We start from the raw sequence: 20,543 nt of genomic DNA, 5'->3' as shown, positions 1-20,543 counted from the left end.
GGGGCTTGAACTGACAAAACGGCAAGATCATGACCTGAGCTGAAACCAAGAATGAGATGCTTAACCAACCGAGTCACCCAGGTGCCCCTATACTTTGCTTTTTGGCACAGAAGATGTGAATTTTCATGTGAAAATGAGCTTAAATTATATTCCAAAGGGAGACAGTTGTCATCAGAAATATACTTTCCAGGAGTGGACAGTCAGTACTTAATATATTATTGATACATATAGTAAATATACATACATATATGTTGTAAGTATACATATACACATATAGCATATGTAAACGTAAACATAACACACATAACAATAGCGTTATATGTAGTATACAATACAGTACTAAATATACACACATACACAGGCAGTTCCTCGTGGTCTAATTTTGTAAGAAGAAAGGGGAAAAAGTTTCATTTTGAATCTTGGTCAAAGCAGCTGTGGTTTCTGAGTCAAGAAAAATGGGACAAGATCCTTTTAACCTCTTCTATTGGAGACAGAGAGAAATCTAAGTATGCCAAAAGTGATATTAAAATAGAATTAAAAATAGTGCATTGAAGTGACCTGAAAAATATAATCCCACATGTCTGTTCCCTGATGGTGTTAAGGATAACACAGACAGCCCTGGAGCCAAGAGAATTTTGCATTTTAAATGGTTTTCCTGGGGCGCCTGGGTGGCTCAGTCAGTTGAGCTTGAGGTCAGGCAGGCTCTTAGTCAGCTCAGGTCATGATCTCCTGGTTCATGGGATCAAGCCCACTGCAGGCCTGCAGCAAAGAGCCTGCTTGGGATTCTCTCTCTCTCTCTCTCTCTCTCTGCCCCTATCCTACTTGTATGTGAGCGCACGCGCTCTCACTCTGTCTCTCTCAAAATAAATAAACTTAAAAAAATATGAAATAAAATAAATGGCTTTCCTAAAACAAATTCAGGGGCCAGAGACTCTTATCCTAAGCTTCCTTTTAACTTCATTCTATGGGGCCGGGGTAAGAAATATCATCCTGGTTCAGCAGTAATCTTTCCTTTTCCTATAGGACCATATGTAAACAACACCATCACCAAAAAAAATCATTTGTGGGACTTATTCTTCTGATAAAAGTCTAAGTAATTTTTAATTTTTTAATTTTTATTTTTTAAAGTTTATTTATTTATTTTGTGTGTAAGAGAGAGAGCTTGAGCCAGACTCCATGCTGCCAGCACAGAGTCTGATGTGGGGCTTGAACCCACAAACCATGAGACCATGACCTGAGCCGAAACCCAAGAGTTGGATGCTTAACTGACTGAGCCACCCAGGCACCCCTGAAAGTCATTTTTAAAAAATGAAAAATTTCAGACTCTTCAGTTTGTAGCCACAGACCTAAGGATATTTAATATTCTAAGTGGTGATAAAACATGAAATGCATGAAATATATATTACTTTAATATAGTAATATACTTAAAAATAACTTTAAATTCAACATGCTAAAGAATGCAAAGAGTAATACTTTAGTAAAAGAGTAGGTAAACCATAAACATATACCTAAAAATAAATCACTACAGAACGAAAAAAATAAGGAAGGGAGGAAGGAAGGAGCTTAAAACTAAGACAAATATATATGAGACTATTTTAGAAATCATACACATGTAAGTTTAAAGTAAAACGGTATTTATTTAACACCACAGAAGAATGTTGAGTTCAGCTCTGCCTAACTCACTTATGACGAACAGAATGTGGTTAAAACTTATGCTGGGAATATTAGGAGAAATATGGCAGTTACCAGAAGTTTAATTAGAGACTTTCTGGGAATTATAATCACTTTATTGCAATAATTTGGTATTAGACAAACCTCAAGGCTTATTTGGGAAGCTAAAAGGAAAAATCGTCAGATATGAATTTGTTTCACTGTAAAGATCCTAGTTACTTTTGTGGTTGGAGGGAGTGAGGGAGAAAAAGAGAATTTTTTACTGTAGACTTTCTTCCAAAACTCATTTGTATATTGACCAAAAAAAAAAAAAAAGTCCTTAGTAGATCTATTTCAACCATAATGTGAAGCCTGATTTGCTTTTTTTTAAATTTTCTTTTAACATTTATTTATTTTTGAGACAGAGAGAGAGACAGAGCATGAACAGGGGAGGGGCAGAGAGAGAGGGAGACACAGAATCTGAAACAGGCTCCAGGCTCTGAGCTGTCAGTACAGAGCCCGACGCGGGGCTCGAACTCACAGACCGTGAGATCATGACCTGAGCCGAAGTCGGATGCTTAACCGACCAAGCCACCCAGGCACCCCCTGATTTGCTTTTTAATAAAAAAAAGAATCCTCAAAGCTGGTGTGGCGTAACAGACATGGTGTATGAGTTTCAATTAGGTCCCCATTAAATTCTCTTCTCTTCGGTGATATATCAGGTTGATGAACGCTGCTTGCCCGGTTCCAAAGTTCTAACAGACTTTTCTATGTACTGTGATCCCACCTGACTGAGACGATTTAAACTGGCGAAACTGGCACAGTATATAAAACCTGTAATTATGGCATGCTTCCTGGTTTTCTCCCTGCAGCACCGTCTTATGAGGACTGCAGATCCTAAGATGTAATGCTGGACATTACAAAGGAATGTCCCAGCACCAAAGGAAAATGTCCTATACAGCTGTTGTCCAAAAATTTGTTTCTAATTGGATACAGATGTGTATTATTTACTAAGGGAGCAGTTTTTAAATTTTCAGATGGCCGTAGACCTTAGGTTTTTAAATAAGGGTGTAGAGAAAGTGGAGGATCCACAATTTTTAAAAAGCCATGTTTCAACCAGCATGCTTATTCTGTTCCCAGTGATGCAGCAGAGGTAGGCCAGCGACTTTTTATTTTTAAACAAGTTTCATTGACTTTGCAAAGTACACGCATGGAGTTGGGAGTTCCTGGCAGCAGGGCTCTTCGCCTTAGGGTCATGGCCATTTTAAGTTTTCATTTTTAAGTTTTGTTTGTATCTTCTAGTCTTTATGCTGTATTGGAAAACTGTACATGGTAGGGATGTTAGAAATATTTGAAAACTGGAGCCCTAATCTTTTTATTTCTGTTTAAACCAGTGGCTCTTGGGGCACCTGGGTGGCTCAGTTGGTTAAGCAACCGACTCTTGGTTTTAGCTCAGGCTATGATCTCAATGTTCATGAGTTTGAGCCCTGCATGGGATTCTCTTTCTCCCTCTCTCTCTGCTCCTCCCCTGCTCATGCTGTGTCTCTCTCAAAATAAATAAATAAACTGAAAAACAAACAAACAAACAAACAAACAAACAAACCAGTGGCTCTCAACATTTGGTCCCTGGACCAAGTAGAAGGAGCATCACTAATGAACTAGTTAGAAATGTAAATTTTCAGGCCCCACACCAGACCTACTGACTTAAAAACTCTAAGGGTGGGGCCCTGCAATCTTCATTTTGAAGCCCTCCATGCTGACATGTGAGACCCAAAATTAGTCATACTCAACTTTTCCTGTTACTTTTTTTTTTTAATGTTTTATTTTTTAAGAGACAAGGACAGAGTGCAAGCAGGGGAGGGGCAGAGAGAGAGGGAGACAAGAATCCAAAGGTGGCTCAGGCTCTGAGCTGTCAGCACAGAGCCTGATGCGGGGTTTGAACCCATGAATGCGAGATCATGACCTGAGCCAAAGTCAGAAGCTCAACTGACTGAGCCACCCAGGTGCCCCCCTGTAACTTGTGAATCACTTGGGGAAGGGTACAGAACTTAAAAAGAACACCAGACAAGTTAAATCAGAATATTGGAGAGGAGATAGGGCTTCAGTATTTTTAAAATGTTGATGTAAATGTGCAGATGATTCCAAAGTACAGCCAGAGTGGATAACTGCTCACAAAAACCTTCAAACTATAGGAAATGAAATGTCATAATTCATTGAATGTCTTTTTAGAGTTTCAAGGAACATGAGACAGGACCTCACTTCATAAAGGAGGAAACTAAGTTCCTAGATGAGATATATTTCTACCCTATCATGGAGGCACATGTTTATTAATACTGAATCCTGAGACCAAGTCTTGCACCTTTTTTTGGGATCCTAAAGGCACGAGCACGGTGTTTGTGTTGCTGGTGTTTAGACTTAAGTGTTGACTGGCTGAATGAAAGGAAACTCTCCATGAAGAGACAGTCATTTACTTTCTTTGCATGCAGTAGACATAACGGTTTTGCTGAAAACATTCCACTCCTCCAGGTATAGAACCTGTATCAGGTGTAAAGAAATAACAACTTCTAAGGCTTCGATTACCTCCACAAGCAGATATGTCCACGGCTCCTCTTTTCACAGTTGAAGTGTTTTCTGGACACGAGAGGCAGCTCCGGGAACCAAATGCTGGCTGGTAGCTGCCCAGTGGACACGATTCACACGTCTCAAGGCCATTTGATGAGTAAGTGCCTTGTTTGCACTGAGCTGAAGAGAAAAACGTAATATGGTTAGGAACAATTAAGCTATACAAAACTAGCACTCGGTAGGGTACGGTTTTCTGCCTTTTAATTTATTCAGGATACAATGAGGGACACAAAGAACTACATATAGACTGTATTTTAGACTGCCCCGTGCTTCTCTGTACTAGTAAGTTTTAGACTGATTTCTAGTTACTTTCGTTATTGCCTAGCATAGCCACCTAGAAAGTGCCAATAATTGTTTATTTTTTAATTTTTAAAGTTTATTTATTTTTGAGAGAGAGAGAGAGAGAGACCGAGCACAAATGGGAGAGGGGCAGAGAGAGAGGGGGACACAGAATCCGAAGCAGGCTCCAGGCTCTGAGCTGTCAGCACAGATCCCGATGCAGGGGTTGAACTCACGAGCCATGAGATCATGACCCGAGCCGAAGTCGGACACTTAACCAACCGAGCCACCCAGGCCCCTGCCAATAAATGGTTTTTGAGGGAAGTTAGAAATCCCATCTCAGAAAGGTACTGTCATAAGAACAAGTTGTACACAGGGGGGACTTGGCCTTGTATAAGTTCTCAGCTTGTACACTATTTCTGGAGTGACAGAAAACAAAACCTCGAATTGGGCTAGAACCTCATAATTACAGTGGTAACTTCATGGCTCTGAGAACTGGCCCTCTTCTGCCCTCCTACCTACAGACCCCATCTGAGGGCTGGCAGAGCAGAGAATAAAAGTAGTCTTAGCATGAAGCCCAGAGAGATTAAGCAACTTTCTAAGATTCAAAGCAGTGGCTTTGTGGTAGGGCCAGAATCCTCAACCCCCAAGTACACCATCCATTCCTTCTGCCTTCATCCTCCAAATGATGCTCATTTCCAGCACTGCTAATCTTTTTAGCACTTCTAATCACCTAGCGCAACTCTCACGTTTATATTTGTCATTCAGCAACCACATCTGCATTTGCAACAACAGTGAGGGGTGCAGGTCTGAAATTCCTTCTTCTAGGTGTAGCTTATTATAACTTTAACCATGAAAGAGAACATTCCCATCAGGAATGTTTATTGAGAATCACAAAAAAATGTTTTTATTAAATCTTGAGATACTTTACCAGAAAGAATACATGCATCTGTACCTATAGTCACTAATTTCCAAGTAAATGGAGAGTTGATCTCATATCAAGTATCATTCTAATATGATTGCTAAGTGTTATGGAAGTCCTTGCCACCAATTAATGTGAGATTCACTAAAAAAAATCTGAGTTATTTGATAAATGTGGATTCGAATTATTGACAGTGGAATTTGACTTAGAGCAATAAAATGTTCCAAAGGGGAAAAAATAGACTTCTTTAAAGTGAGGGAAACATTAAGATAAAAATTGAAAATCAAAAGACAAAAATAATCCTATCTGCCATTGAGACTTCATAACTGGAGATCAAATTCAGGCTTCTGGTCAAAATGTGCACTAAGCCATTACCTTTGCATTCCGAGCTGCTTCTAGAATGGGGATATTCAGTGTAAGTCCCTGCTGGACAGAGTTTGCACTCAAGTTGCCCTTCTTCATCTTGATAGGATCCCGTGAAGCAGCTTTCACAGACAGAATGCTTCAGGGAATAATAGGTTCCCAAAGGGCAATTGACTGAAAAGAAAACAAACAGGAAACACTGAATACAGTAAACTAGAGAAATGGGACATATTTGGGTTCTTTTTTCCTAAGGCACGAAAATAATTAAGCACGCTTCCAAGTACTACTGTTTATGTGTTAAATCTTATTGTCAGAGGTTTACTCACAAGATAAACCTTCCAGAAATGTATTTCTAGAAACCAAGAGTAGATTCTTTTTTGTTTAAGAAAATGCAAATTCTTATTGCCCAAGCTTCAGGCTTCCGTGATAGGGGCTTTAAAGTGTGGATTAAAGAAGATCATCCCGGGAAACACAGAGCTAACAAAGAAAAGGCTGCTGAAAGAAAAGGATAAAACAACGCACATTTAGGTTAATTTGAGGCTTCAAGATCTGAAAAACAGTTCCTTAGCTGTTGCTCTGAATGGCTCCCTTATGAAATGGACTGCTTGTCCACTGCAGCATCATTTCTAGAAACAAAACCAGGAAAAGGCTGTGAGAGCAAAAGAGATGAGTTAAGCAGACCCCTGTCTCTGCCTACAGGAATTACTGTCCACTGGAGGCAAGTCCGAGGCATCCTCAGACTCAAGGGTTCCCAGGAAACAGGCCAATGTCAGGACCTTCCTTCCTTGGAGATCTGGTCTACTACTTGGCAGACTTGATGTGACTCAGGATTTCTGAGACCACAGTGGAATGTTAAGCCCACTAAAAGGCTGCTTGCAAACTTAGTATTTGCACAGAGAGGATATTTGAAATTAGCACCTAGAGGATTCTGATGTTGAAGTCTATAAGAATTACCTGGGAACTCACTAAAAATTCAGAGTCCAAGGCTCTGCCCCCAAAGTGTCAGATGTATTAGTTCTGGGACAGGACCTGAGTCAAGATGCATTTTGATAAGCACTTCAGATGCTGCTGCTACAGGCTGTCTCAAGACCACACTGAGAAATGCAGAACACTGGTCAAGGTGATTTCTAATTTTTATTCACAAGGTAGGGAGGAAACAAGAGCAGGCTCAGAATGACCGCTTTAGTGTGCTTCTGCTGGGCTGAATTGATCACCCAACTGAGCTCTGGGAAAAGCAATAAAAACTGCTGACGAAGGTTTTCCATCCAGGAGGCAAGATCCCATGCCTACAGAGAGACTGGCACCAGAGTCATGTCATTTGGTCCAGTTGAGTGTACAGAACCCGGTTAGAGGAGTTTCCAGTATCTATAAACAATCGGCTTATACGGGAAACAGGCTGGAATTGATCCAGACTGTGGCAGTCTGGGTTAGAAATTAAGGGGCTGGGGGTAAGGAGAGTGAGGAATGGCTACTTAATGGTTATGAGATCTTCTCTGGAGGTGATGAAAATATTTTGGTAGCAGTGATGGCTGAACAACATCATGAATGTACTAAACACCAATGAACTTGTACCCTTTAAAATGGCTGATTCTATGCCACGTGAACTTGGCATTGGCTACCTGGGTGGGAATCTTAGCTACACCACTTACTGTCTTAAGGGGTAAGACTTACTAAGTGCCTAGCCTCTCTCTCTCTGGCTTCAGTTTTGCCATCCGTAAAATGTGCTTAATGATAATAGCGCTTCGCAGAATTGGTAAACAGAATTAAACACGAGAGGTGCCCAGCCAGCCTACGGAAATGGCCCAAAAGTATTCGTTATTATTATTACTGGAGATGTTGTTGAAAGCTGTGAACTCTAAGGATCTGAGTCCCATACGTGAAATAGTTTTCTTGTCCTGAACAATAGTGGTTACTTAGACTCCTCAGACAGAATAGTAGTAAGGACCACACAGCAATAGCGAAATGTTTCATTTCAGTGTCCCTGTATAGTTGTAAAACAGCTCTGTGCATCTCATCTGACCCACTATGCGCCAGGTATTTTGTATTGCAGGGAAAAGTCTTACCACACATCCGCCCTCTCAGCACTGAGCCTGGTCTGCAGAAAAGGAAAGCCTTTTCAGTCTCCAATGAATTGCTCTCGGCTACAAGCATGTCAGTTTCAAGCTGAAAGGAATACATGGGCTCCTCATTGAGGATCCTTTTCAGTTGATTTGTAATGGTTTCCAAAGTCATAATGAGTCGTTGCTGATTTTCCAGTTCAAGGGTATCATTTCTTTCACTGGGTAATGGCACACTAGCTGAGATAAAAACAAGATGAAATAAAACATAACACGGCACACACGGTGTTTCAGGAAACTGTTTGTAGTTAGTTCTTCAGCAAGAAGAAATGGCATATTTACAATCTTCCAGGAAAGATAAACTCAAACTCAGTCACTACTTACTGAACAACTAGTACGTGGACAATATTAGGAACAATGCAATTTCTTTAAATCCTTCTATTATATGCTGGATCTAGATTGTTTTTATGAAGTTCTCCCATGTAGCATGTTAAATTTCTGCAAGCTCTTGCTTTTTAAAAACATGCCTCAGTGTGTCATGTCAAAATGAATACAAAGAAGGCTACTTGTTGCTGCGAGAATCATAAAATGTATCTGTGATATTAAATTGAAAAGAATGACAAAATTTAGGGGACTGTGCTGTCCCTAGTTTTGGGTTCCAGGATTATTTCCTAAGAATGATACGACATGGAAAATTTGCAAAATAGGTTTCCACACCTATTTTCAAGGTTTCCACACTTGAAATAGGTTTCAAGACTTCCCCACACTATTGTTTTTTCAAATAGACAGTCTATCCACTTCTCTAAAGAAGACATCCGGATGGCCAACAGGCACATGAAAAGATGTTCAACGTCGCTCCTTATCAGGGAAATACAAATCAAAACCACACTCAGATACCACCTCACGCCAGTCAGAGTGGCCAAAATGAAGAAATCAGGAGACTATAGATGCTGGAGAGGATGTGGAGAAACAGGAACCCTCTTGCACTGTTGCTGGGAATGCAAATTGGTGCAGCCGCTCTGGAAAGCAGTGTGGAGGTTCCTCAGAAAATTAAAAATCGACCGACCCTATGACCCAGCAATAGCACTGCTAGGAATTTACCCAAGGGATACAGGAGTGCTGATGCATAGGGGCACTTGTACCCCAGTGTTTATGGCAGCACTCTCAACAATAGCCAAATTGTGGAAAGAGCCTAAATGTCCATCAGCTGATGAATGGATAAAGAAATTGTGGTTTATATACACAATGGAATACTACGTGGCAATGAGAAAAAATGAAATATGGCCTTTGTAGCAACGTGGATGGAACTGGAGAGTGTGATGCTAAGTGAAATAAGCCATACAGAGAAAGACAGATACCATATGTTTTCACTCTTATGTGGATCCTGAGAAACGTAACAGAAACCCATGGGGGAGGGGAAGGAAAAAAAAAAAAAAGAGGTTAGAGTGGGAGAGAGCCAAAGCATAAGAGACTGTTAAAAACTGAGAACAAACTGAGGGTTGATGGGGGGTGGGAGGGAGGGGAGGGTGGGTGATGGGTATTGAGGAGGGCACCTTTTGGGATGAGCACTGGGTGTTGTATGGAAACCAATTTGACAGTAAATTTCATATATTAAAAAATAAAAAAAATAAATAAAACATAAAAAAAAAACAAATAGACAGTCTATCCTTACCTGTGATGTTAAAAATTAACTTAATTTTGTGGTTAGATAATGGGGCGCTTCTTTTCATTCGTGAAGATCTGGCTTTGCTGGCACCTGAGGGTGTTTCTTGCACGGAGTCCAAGAAATCATCATAAGAGTAATCCAACCTATTAGCCGCGCCCCAGCCACCAGGTCCTAGAGAGTTGGGGCAGAGAAACAAGATTCTACAGTCGCCTCTTTAGCAGCATTTAGATTTTAATGTTAAGCCACAAGTCAGATCGCCCTTGATTATTTCTTAAATTGTCCATAATGAACTGAATGATGTCCATAATGAACTGAATACAGGTTTCTTCTAGAACCTCATAGTTTTCATCTATAATTTTATAATTTTTAGGCACATCACTTTAAATTTAGATTACCAAAGAATTACACCAAAAAGAAGAAAGAAAAGTCTCAGTGGAGCTACCTATGCCTGTAAGCCATTCTATCTTTGAGCTAATAGTTAATTACTTCAGCTTTAGAGGTAAATAGGATGTGGGTGCAGAATTTTAATAAATTCCCATTTCCCTTCAGGGTTTGTTCCATTCTTTTAAAAAATGTTAATATCAGCTTTACGAACTTAATGCACATGAGCAGGTTTCCTTTTGTGGGGATTATTCAAGATAGCTGCATCATACTTTAGAGTGGGGTCAGTTTCTGAAGATAGCATGTAAGTTAAACGTGATGTAACCACGCTGGAGGATGTGACATGGAGACTTGAGATCTTTAGATTCCCTGCATGGATTCAGATTGTAGCTTCTGAATGCATGATGTGAGGGTGTACAGTCGTCATCAAATTACTTTCATCTCTCTGAACCACACTTTCTCCTTTTATAAATTGAGGTCACTATTCCTACCGCACAGGTCTGGAGGATAACTGAGACAATATACATAAACCATCTAGCTCAGTATTTGACTCACTCTAAAACCCCAGTAAATGATGCGAATATTGGCCTGAGTATATTGTTGTTGCTTACTTATGTGCTTTAAATACCAAATTGTATTGGGGTGCCTGGGTGGCTCAGTCGGTTGGGCGTCCGACTTCGGCTCAGGTCATGATCTCACAGCTTGTGAGTTCAAGCCCCACGTCAGGCTCCGTGCTGACAGCTCGGAGCCTGGAACCTGCTTCGCAATCTGTGTGTCCCTCTCTCTCTCTCTCTGCTCTCCCCTACTCATGCTCTGTCTCTCTCTCAAAAATAAATAAACATTAAAAATTTTATAAATATCAAATTATATTTATACAGGCCTGTCCACCTAAGTAGGCTGTTTAAAAAATTTAAATAAAATTTAAAATAGATTTTTAAATAAAATAAGCTGCTTAAAAATTTTTTTTGTTTAACTTGTTTTCGGCTATTAAAATTGCCTACAATAAATAATTTTGTAAATAACTTTTTCACTTAAGTGTTTTTCCCACAAGTATTAGGTAGGCATTATAGGAAAACAGATGAGTAAGACCAAAAAAAAAATGTGTAAATTATCTATAATTCCACCACATAGAAGTAACAACTATAGCATTTTAGGCAAGATTTTCTTCTATGGATATATAAACCCACACATACACATTTATGCATACAGATATGTGTAACAGTGGAATAGATATAAACATAAAAGATTATACTATGTGTATATTATTTAGTAATCTTTTTCTAATTTTATCAATGGTATATTGTGGCATTTCTGTGTCAAATGTTTTCATAATATTCTCTTCTATGTCTATATACCAAAAAATAACCAGGTTTCTGTTTTCAGACTTTTAGGTTATTTTAAAATTTTGAACATCCTTGTGCATATAGGATTTCATACAGTGTAAGCACCATTATTGAGAAGACATATTCCAATTTCAGAGATGTTCAGATGAAAAATGTACACCTTAGAATTTATGAAATGGAGTACATCTTTGCACATTGGCATGATTTTTACCTTGAGGAATATTCTTAGAAGGAGAATGTCAGGCTTGAGTGTTTTTAATCCTTTTGACACATATTGTCCATTGTCCTCCAATTTCTCCTCTATGTTCAATATGTGAGTATGCTTTTTTTTTCCTTATACCCTTGCCAAGTTTGGGTGTTACGATTCTTATTTGAATTTGTTAATCTGACAGGTTGAAAATGGCATCTCATTTTAGTTTTCATTTGAATTATAAGACTATCATGAGGTCAAACCATTTATATATATATATATATATATATATATATAAAGTATATATATATATATAAAGTATATATATATATATATATAAAGTATATATATAAAAAGTATATATATATATAAAGTATATATATATATACAAAGTATATATATATATAAAGTGTATATATATTTACACTTTATATATATATAGTATATTTTTCATACATTATGACTCATCAAGTTGTTAGAAAAATTATGCTAATCTTGGGGCACCTGGGTGGCTCAGTTGGTTAAGCGTCTGACTTCAGCTCAGGTCATGATCTCACGGCCTGTGAGTTTGAGCCCCGTGTGGGTCTCTGTGCTGACCACTCAGAGCCTGGAGCTGCTTAAGATTCTGTGTCTCCCTCTCTCTGCCCCTTCCCCACTCATGCTCTTTCTCTCTCTCTTTAAAAATTAAAATGTTTTTTTTTTTAATAAATATTATGCTAATCTTGGGACTCTCCATTGTAAAGGCATTCAAGGATGAAGGCTTATCTCTTAGGATCAGTGGTACCATCTGTCCATGTCTGAATCTAGAAAACTGTTACTTTGATCCTTATTGGATGACAAACATTGCCTATCTCAAAGTCTTCTGACGGCAAGTGATTCTCTTTGTGTGTACCCCTAAACCCTCAATAATCTACCTCAGTAACGTGGGAGGGGAAACCTGGGTCACGTGTGGCAGAAGAGGCCTGTTACTCTAGTCATGCCACTACCAATGCCACTTCATGTTTTTCTACCTAAAACTTTAATGTCCGAAATTTTCGCTGAGAAGTTTTATATAATAGTTCAAATGGAGAGAAACCCAAAGTCTACCAACCGGAAGTTGTTTACCTAAGTTACAGCAATTGATTGATTAAATAATAATATGTGGCCCCTGAAACTGAAGTATAATATTTAATAAAGGAAAAATGTCCTCAATAAAATGTTAGCTAAAAATTCAGGTTAATAAAATAATAAGGGCACATATACACACATACATGTACAGTTATATGTGTGTATACATATACATTAGTATATCATATATACACATATTAGTACATTAATGGAATTATTGACAGGATTATTTATGTGGATTATCTTTATTTCATTCTTCGGGTTTTGGCAGTTTTCAAATTTTTGCAATAAACATATATGCAAAATAATATTTCTAAAATTGAAAAAGTATAAAGCAAAGGTCAACATCACTCTTCATGCTAAGTCACTAAAAATACGATACGTGTGATGAGTGCGAGAAACAAAAAGGATGTCTGCTGTAATGTCAACTAATATTGTCTCGGATAACCTTCTAAGGACTTTATTTGTACCTGTGTTTACTCAATTTACCCTGAGAATGGCCCTATGAGTTTAGAATTCTTATATACCTATTTTATAGGTGAGAAGACTAAGTAAGGCACAGAGTACAAATTTGCTCAAGACCACAAGCTAGCAGGTGGTAGGGCCAGAATTTGGATGCAAGAAGTTGGTGTTAGAGTCCATGGTGCTTAACCATGACACTATTTTGTTATCACTATTATTTTTAAAAACAGTATTCTGGAAGTGTTCGGCAGTTTTATAACAATGCGATAAAAATCAGAAATATAATTACTGGAAAGGTTGATGATTTTGCTAATAAAAGACCCAAGAGTGGCTACTAAAATCTCCCAGGAATATTAAGGCAGTAAGCAAAATGGCCAGATACGCCAGCAAAAAATCACACACCAGACTTAGGAATGACCTTAATAAAAATGTTTAGAGATGCCATGCAGAAAATATCAAAATTCAACCAGAAGGTATATCCGACCTGAACAGATTGAGTCTTAACATATTCTTGGTGAGGAATCGGAGCATTTTACATGTGTAACTGTTTTAAATTCACGGCTTAATTGCAATTTTAATTGAATGCCATATAAAAACTGCTTTAGTACTATCCTATCATATAAATATTAAACTATCACAATCATAATGTGACTTATTCTTCTTTTTATCACTTCAAGAGTTTTGTGGCTTAAAAAAAGTTAATTTTTCTCATTTGCCCCACTCTCCTGGAATTAGTTTATTTTGCAGATCAGTCTTGCAAACCACTGACACTACATAATATAATTACCAATTGCAAAGCCATTTTCATAGTCATAATTGTATTCAAGGCAATATTTCTTGGTCAGGTCCTCCAATCTGCAGTCAATGTCATCAGCATCACTACAAAATGATGGGACCTGCAAATAAATAATGAAAAGTATAAAACGTAAATCACATCTCTGTGTGCTTTGGATAAGCCCTTCTTTCCCCTGACCTTCACAATTCTATCCACAGGAGAGAGGAGAGGGCTAGAGCCCTGCATGTTCCTGGACAGACTCCTGGTCCTCCTCCAGGCCCCGCCCCTTACAGCCTCCCGTGTCTGTGAATCACCACAATTATTTTCATGCCTTTTTGTCTCTGTTTATATCACTGATCCCCAGAAGCCCAGAACTCCTGGCATATCTCTTGTCTCTGATCTTTTACCCCATATGGCTCTTTAGATCCCTTTCCTCTGACTTTATCTCCCACCCATCTCCAAGTCCTCAGAACCTTCCTCTGCCCTTTGGAGCTCACAGCCAGTAATCAGCGAATCTCCTATTATTTTTTTCATCTCCTTTCTTTCTGTTCCTTTTACCTTTGCTCTCAAAGGTATCTCACTTTCCAGCTTCCTCAAACTGTGGGCATAGAGGTGGAGGAAGTATCTTCCTCACTCTTCCCTGCTGTTTCCAGATCATGCTCCCTTCACCCCTCCTTAGAGCCTCGCAGTCCTGAAGCTCATGGTATAGTAGATGGCCTCTCCATATGGCCGCTGCCAACAGCCTTTCCCCATTCCGCATCACCCCTTCCTTCTAAGAACATCCAGTAACTCTCCCTGCTATAATTTTTGGGGATTTCTGTATCCATCCAGCTAATCCTTCCTTCACCTTGGCTTCCCTCTTCCTTTTTCTCTTTCTCCTCATGTCTTCCAGCCTTACTTTGTCACCTGCTCTCATAGCCATACCCTCAGACCTCATCATGCCCGATAACTGCACCCTCTCCTCCTCTTGGAATTCTTTGACTTCATCAGATTTATAATCCGTTGACCCCTCCATCTCTTCACCGTCTCTCAGCCTGATGTCTCTTCACCTCCTTATTATGAATTATTCCTGAATTACTCTCTCACACGCACCCTTCTTCACTTGTTTGTCTGCAGAACCCTTAACCCAAAACTGATTGCTCTGCTCTGTCCACACATGCACCCACCCACATGGTTGATTACAGCTTGAAAGAAAACACACACCTGCTTCTGGCCAATCCTAGCACCTTTCTTTAGCACATTCATTTGTGCCTTTCTAGAAAATTATTCGGTACCATCACCTCTCTTTCCAAACCTCAACAACTCCTTCCCATCCTTATTCTCTCAGCTGATCATTCTGCATCGTTGTTCACTGAGAAAATAAGAGACATCAGAAAAGGTCCTCTGACACACTTCCAGCCATGTACACCCATTCGTGCGTCCGTGTTCCTGGGCACTCTGCCTCCTTGACTCCCCTCCTTCTCTCACACTGCACATCAAATCTACTACCACCAATTCCACTCTTAGAATCTATCCCAAATCTAAGCTGCCTACTCCATTAGGGATTCAAATACGTATAGAACACGTTTCCTGCCTTTGAGATGCTCAACACAAGTTCAATACATTGTTTTGCTTTCCTGTAAACATTGAAAGAATCCTCAACAAAAATGCATGAAAAAGAAAGCCCTTTCAGTGTTCAATTATCCCATCCTAAAATAAATACAGCCTACAATGGCATTTTTGTCATGCTTTAAATAACAAAGCAGACATTTTCAAACCACATGGACCCCACGCTTCTCTGGCTTTCTGACTCAGAATGTTTTAAAAAGTTCAAAATGTTTTAATAAAGATTCACTTATAATTCATTCCAGACGTCCAAAACCTATGACCAATTCCAAATATGAGGGAAAAGTCTGGGTTACACAGAGGAGGGAAATCATCAGGACAAGGAATTCCAGTGGCAGGTTACCCTGAGACGCGACGAAAACGCTCAACGGTATCCTTTAAAATATGACAGACAATACTACTGACATACCATTTTCCCCAGGGTAATCTCAAATGCTTCAGAAAACTTCTTCAACAGATCTGTATCATCACAACGAGTTGCTTTGTACAGCATCTCAAAGGACTTGAACCCATGATTTGCAAAACGTTTTACTGGAAAATGTTAGAGAAAACAGTTTCACTTAGCTGGTGTTCCAACCCAAAGATTTAATTGTCTTTGGAGTAATGGTAACTTAGTATTTTAATTCTAAAACAATTTGTGGGATCGTTACAAAAACAGGAGATGACAGTTCGGAAAAGTTTCTAGGCATTATAAACCACGAGCCAAGCAGCACTGTACCGAATTACCCAGTGATGAGTTTGCTTTGATAAATTATTCTTTAGCTTACAACCACGTTAAGAAAATGAGTATTTAAGGGAAAAAGAGACGTAAAAAATTTTAAATTATATTTCTGGGAATTTCTGAAAAATCCTGCCTGGGTCAAAGATATCTTTTATGTTTATATAAATTTGTATCATATATGTTCATATTACACTTTTAACCAATAGACACTGAAAATTTTCTAAATATTATGTGCAATCGTATTCCTTGAAAGTATAATTTCCACAGAGAATTTCTCCTTGGATCAAAAGCTTGCAGGGTTAGACTTAGCAAGATGTCTCCAAATATTCAGAGACAACGCCTCCTAATAGTATCAGCATTAAAATCCTACTGTCTAGGGGCACCTGGGTGGCTTGGTCGGTTAAGCGTCCGACTTCGGCTCAGGTCATGATCTCAGGGTCCGTGAGTTCGAGCCCCGCGTCGGGCTCTGTGCTGATCGCTCAGAGCCTGGAGCCTGTTTCAGATTCTGTGTCTTCCTCTTTCTCTGACCCTCCCCTGTTCATGCTCTGTCTCTCTCTGTCTCAAAAATAAATAAACGTTAAAAAAAATTTTTTTTTTTTAAATCCTACTGTCTAAATCTGTGATAGAGGTGAATGATACTGCTTCTAATTACTTCCCTCATTTGGGGAGAAAAATAGCTCAAGTAAGCGGGCTTTACCCTTTCTCCAAGACACTGGCATTTAAACTCCATCTATGGTACTGGATCAACTATTAATTCCAAAGAATATTTACACTAGACAAAGATATTGGTTATTTTTATACCAGTACACATATTTAAGATTATAGAATAGCTCTAAGTCTAAATCAGATCTAAAGAGAATGTGACTGATCTTTCATTCTATCACACATGTTGGATCTTACTTTATTTTTTTAATTTGTTTTATTTTTTATGTTTTTAAATTTACATCCAAATTAGTTAGCATATAGTGCAACAACGATTTCAGGAGTAGATTCCTTAGTGCCCCTTACCCATTTAGCCCATCCCCCCTCCCACAACCTCTCCAGTAACCCTCTGTTTGTTCTCCATATTTAACAGTCTCTTATGTTTTGTTCCCCTCCCTGTTTTTATATTATTTTTGCTTCGCTTCCCTTATGTTCATCTGTTTTGTCTCTTAAAGTCCTCATAGGAGTGAAATCATGATTTTTGTCTTTCTCTGACTAATTTCACCTAGCATAATACCCTCCACTTCCATCCACGTAGTTGCAAATGGCAAGATTTCATTCTTTTTGATTGCCGAGTAATACTCCATATTGTGTGTGTGTGTGTGTGTGTGTGTGTGTGTGTGTGTGTACCACAACTTCTTTATTCATTCATTCATCCATGGACATTTGGGCTGTTTCAATACTTTGGCTATTGTTGATAGTGCTGCTATAAACATGGGGGTGCAGGTGTCCCTTCGAAACAGCACACCTGTATCCCTTGGATAAATGCCTAGTAGTGCAATTGCTGGGTCGCAGGGTAGTTCTATTTTCAGTTTTTTGAGGAACCCCCACACTGTTCTCCAGAGTGGCTGCACCAGCTTGCATTCCTACCAACGATGCAAAAGAGATCCTCTTTCTCCGCATCCTTGCCAACATCTGTTGTTGCCTGAGTTGTTAATGTTAGCCATTCTGACAGGTGTAAGGTGGCATCTCATTGTGGTTTTGATTTGTATTTCCCTGATGATGAGTGATGTTGAGCATTTTTTCATGTGTCGGTTGGCCATCTGGATATCTTCTTTGGAGAAGTGTCTATTCATGTCTTTTGCCAATTTCTTCACTGGATTGTTTTCTGGGTGTTGAGTTCGATAAGTTCTTTATAGATTTTGGATACTAACCCTTTATCTGATATGTCATTTGCAAATATCTTCTCCCATTCTGTCAGTTGCCTTTTAGTTTTGCTGATTGTTTCCTTTGCCGTGCAGAAGCTTTTTATTTTGATGAGGTCCCAGTAGTTCATTTTTGTTTTTGTTTCCCTTGCCTCCGGAGACGTGTTGAGTAAGAAGTTGCTATGGCCAAAATCAAAGAGGTTTTTGTCTGCTTTCTCCTCGAGGATTTTGATGGCTTCCTGTCTTACATTGAGGTCTTTCATCCACTTTGAGTTTATTTTTGTGTATGGTGTAAGAAAGTGGCCCAGGTTCATTCTTCTGCATGCCGCTGTCCAGTTTTCCCAGCACCACTTGCTGAAGAGACTGTCTTTATTCCATTGGATATTCTTTCCCGCTTTGTCAAAGATTAGTTGCCCATACGTTTGTGGGTCCATTTCTGGGTTCTCTATTCTGTTCCATTGATCTGAGTGTCTGTTCTTGTGGCAGTACCATACTGTCTTGATGATTACAGCTTTGTAGTAGAGCTTGAAGTCTGGGATTGTGATGCCTCCTGCTTTGGTTTTCTTTTTCATGATTGCTTTGGCTATTCGGGGTCTTTTCTGGTTCCATACAAATTTTTGGATTATTTGTTCTAGCTCTGTGAAGAACACTGGTGTTATTTTGATAGGGATTGTATTGAATATGTAGATTGCTTTGGGTAGTATTGACATTTTAACAATATTTGTTCTTCCTATCCAGGAGCATGGAATCTTTCTCCATTTTTTTTGTATCTTCTCCAATTTCTTTCATAAGCTTTCTCTAGTTTTCAGTGTACAGACTTTTCACCTCTTTGGTTAGATTTATTCCTAGGTATTTTATGGTTTTTTGTGCTGCTGTAAATGGGATCGATTCCTTGACTTCTCTTTCTGTCGCTTCATTGTTGGTGGGACCTTACTTTAAATATAAGCTCTTCTGCAGACTATAAGGTTATACTTTAAGTTCAAGTTTATAGATCAAGAACAGTAAGTCTCTTCAGGTATTTCTGATAAATAACAATAAGAGGGCCAAGATGGTTTTGCTTTAAACTAAATCTTGTCCTGTAGCAATTCAACCAATAACCAGTCTCTGGGGGGGCTAACATTTTTTTTTTTTTTTTTTTTTGGGACAGAGAGAGACAGAGCATGAACGGGGGAGGGGCAGAGAGAGGGAGACACAGAATCGGAAACAGGCTCCAGGCTCCGAGCCATCAGCCCAGAGCCTGACGCGGGGCTCGAACTCACGGACCGCGAGATCGTGACCTGGCTGAAGTCGGACGCTTAACCGACTGCGCCACCCAGGCGCCCCTGGGGGGGCTAACATTTTAAATCAAGGGATGAACATTTCTCTTATCCACAGACATTTCAAATTCATGGCACCATTTTTTCCTAACCCCTATTGTAAGGCAGTTTTCCTCTTTAATGGTCAGAAATGTGCACACACCCAGGGGTGCCTGGTTAAGTGTCCAGGTGCATCTGGTTACGTGTTCAACTCATGATTTCGGTTCAGGTCATGATCTTACAGTTTGTGAGATGGAACCCTGTGTCAGGCTCTGTGCTGACAGTGCGGAGCCTGCTTGGGATTCTCTGTCTCCCTCTCTCTCTGCCTCTTTCTTTCTCTCTCTCTCAAAATAAATAAACATTAAAAAAATGTACACACACCCAAACACATACTCACATATATGAAAGGAATCCAGAAAAAAAAATGAAAACTTACTAGCACAGTCTGGCCATTCAGTGGAATATGGCGGCCTCCATATGCCATCTTCATAAGCACAGTAATAATTCTCAGTAGACCCTTCTGTGAAATCATAGCCCTCCAAGCAACTTAATGTGCAGTTAACTCCAGCACTATCTTTAGTGCATATAAAATCCCCATTTATTGGTGTGAATGGAACTTCACAGGGAGAACCTGTATAAAAAAATTACACTATTTATATACAGTGGTATAAACAACGTAAATTAAATTCCATGAGTTTAAGGTGATGTTTGAAAAGAATTCCCTTTCCACCACTCTTCCTAGAAAAACTTTTACCATAAATCCTTGTGACGACGGACACTTTTTGGTTCCGAGGTGGACACAGTTGAAAAGCTGTACCTATGTGGAATCAGAATTAGAGGCTGTGCAAATTTTATGAAATGCTAAAAGTTATTTCTGAGTTGGGGTTGCTGTTTGTGGCGTGCCTTTAATAAGAGAGAAAAGTAGATAACATTACGCAGCAAGTACATCTTCAGAACCTGTCTCCTCAGTTATTTGAAGTAGAATTGTGATCATAATATTTTGTACCTTTAGGGCAAATGTTAACGAAGCGTTAATTAAAGACTACCTTGGAAGAGGTGCCTGGGTGGCTCAGTCGGTTAAGCGTGCACCTCTTGGTTTCAGCTCGGGTCATGATCTCATGGTTCCGTGACTTCGAGCCCTGCGCTGGGCTCTGCGATGGCAACACCAAGCCTGCTTGGGATTCTTTCTCCCTTTCTCTCTCTCTCTCTCCCTCGCTCTCTGCCCCTCCCCCACTCACACTGTCTCCGTTTCTCTCAA

At 39.4% G+C, this 20,543-nt stretch overlaps 1 protein-coding gene across 2 annotated transcripts in view; it reads right to left on the bottom strand.

Moving 5' to 3' along the window:
• The window catches only part of SVEP1 (sushi, von Willebrand factor type A, EGF and pentraxin domain containing 1), a 200,867-nt gene that overhangs the window by 89,894 nt on the left and 90,430 nt on the right, over nt 1-20,543 (bottom strand). For both annotated transcript variants that reach the window (XM_058694597.1, XM_058694596.1), the window contains exons 12-18: nt 19,722-19,916; nt 15,832-15,953; nt 13,830-13,938; nt 9,566-9,730; nt 7,900-8,133; nt 5,849-6,010; nt 4,231-4,392 (exon numbers count right to left, since the gene is read on the bottom strand). In XM_058694597.1, the coding sequence (XP_058550580.1) occupies nt 4,231-4,392; nt 5,849-6,010; nt 7,900-8,133; nt 9,566-9,730; nt 13,830-13,938; nt 15,832-15,953; nt 19,722-19,916 (1,149 nt within the window). The remainder of the gene's footprint in view (nt 1-4,230; nt 4,393-5,848; nt 6,011-7,899; nt 8,134-9,565; nt 9,731-13,829; nt 13,939-15,831; nt 15,954-19,721; nt 19,917-20,543) is intronic.

The sequence above is a fragment of the Neofelis nebulosa genome, chromosome 12 (assembly GCF_028018385.1).
Source record: "Neofelis nebulosa isolate mNeoNeb1 chromosome 12, mNeoNeb1.pri, whole genome shotgun sequence".
NCBI lineage: Eukaryota > Metazoa > Chordata > Mammalia > Carnivora > Felidae > Neofelis > Neofelis nebulosa.
Note: the sequence above shows the minus strand (reverse complement) of the source record. Positions and strands in the feature narration are given on the sequence as shown.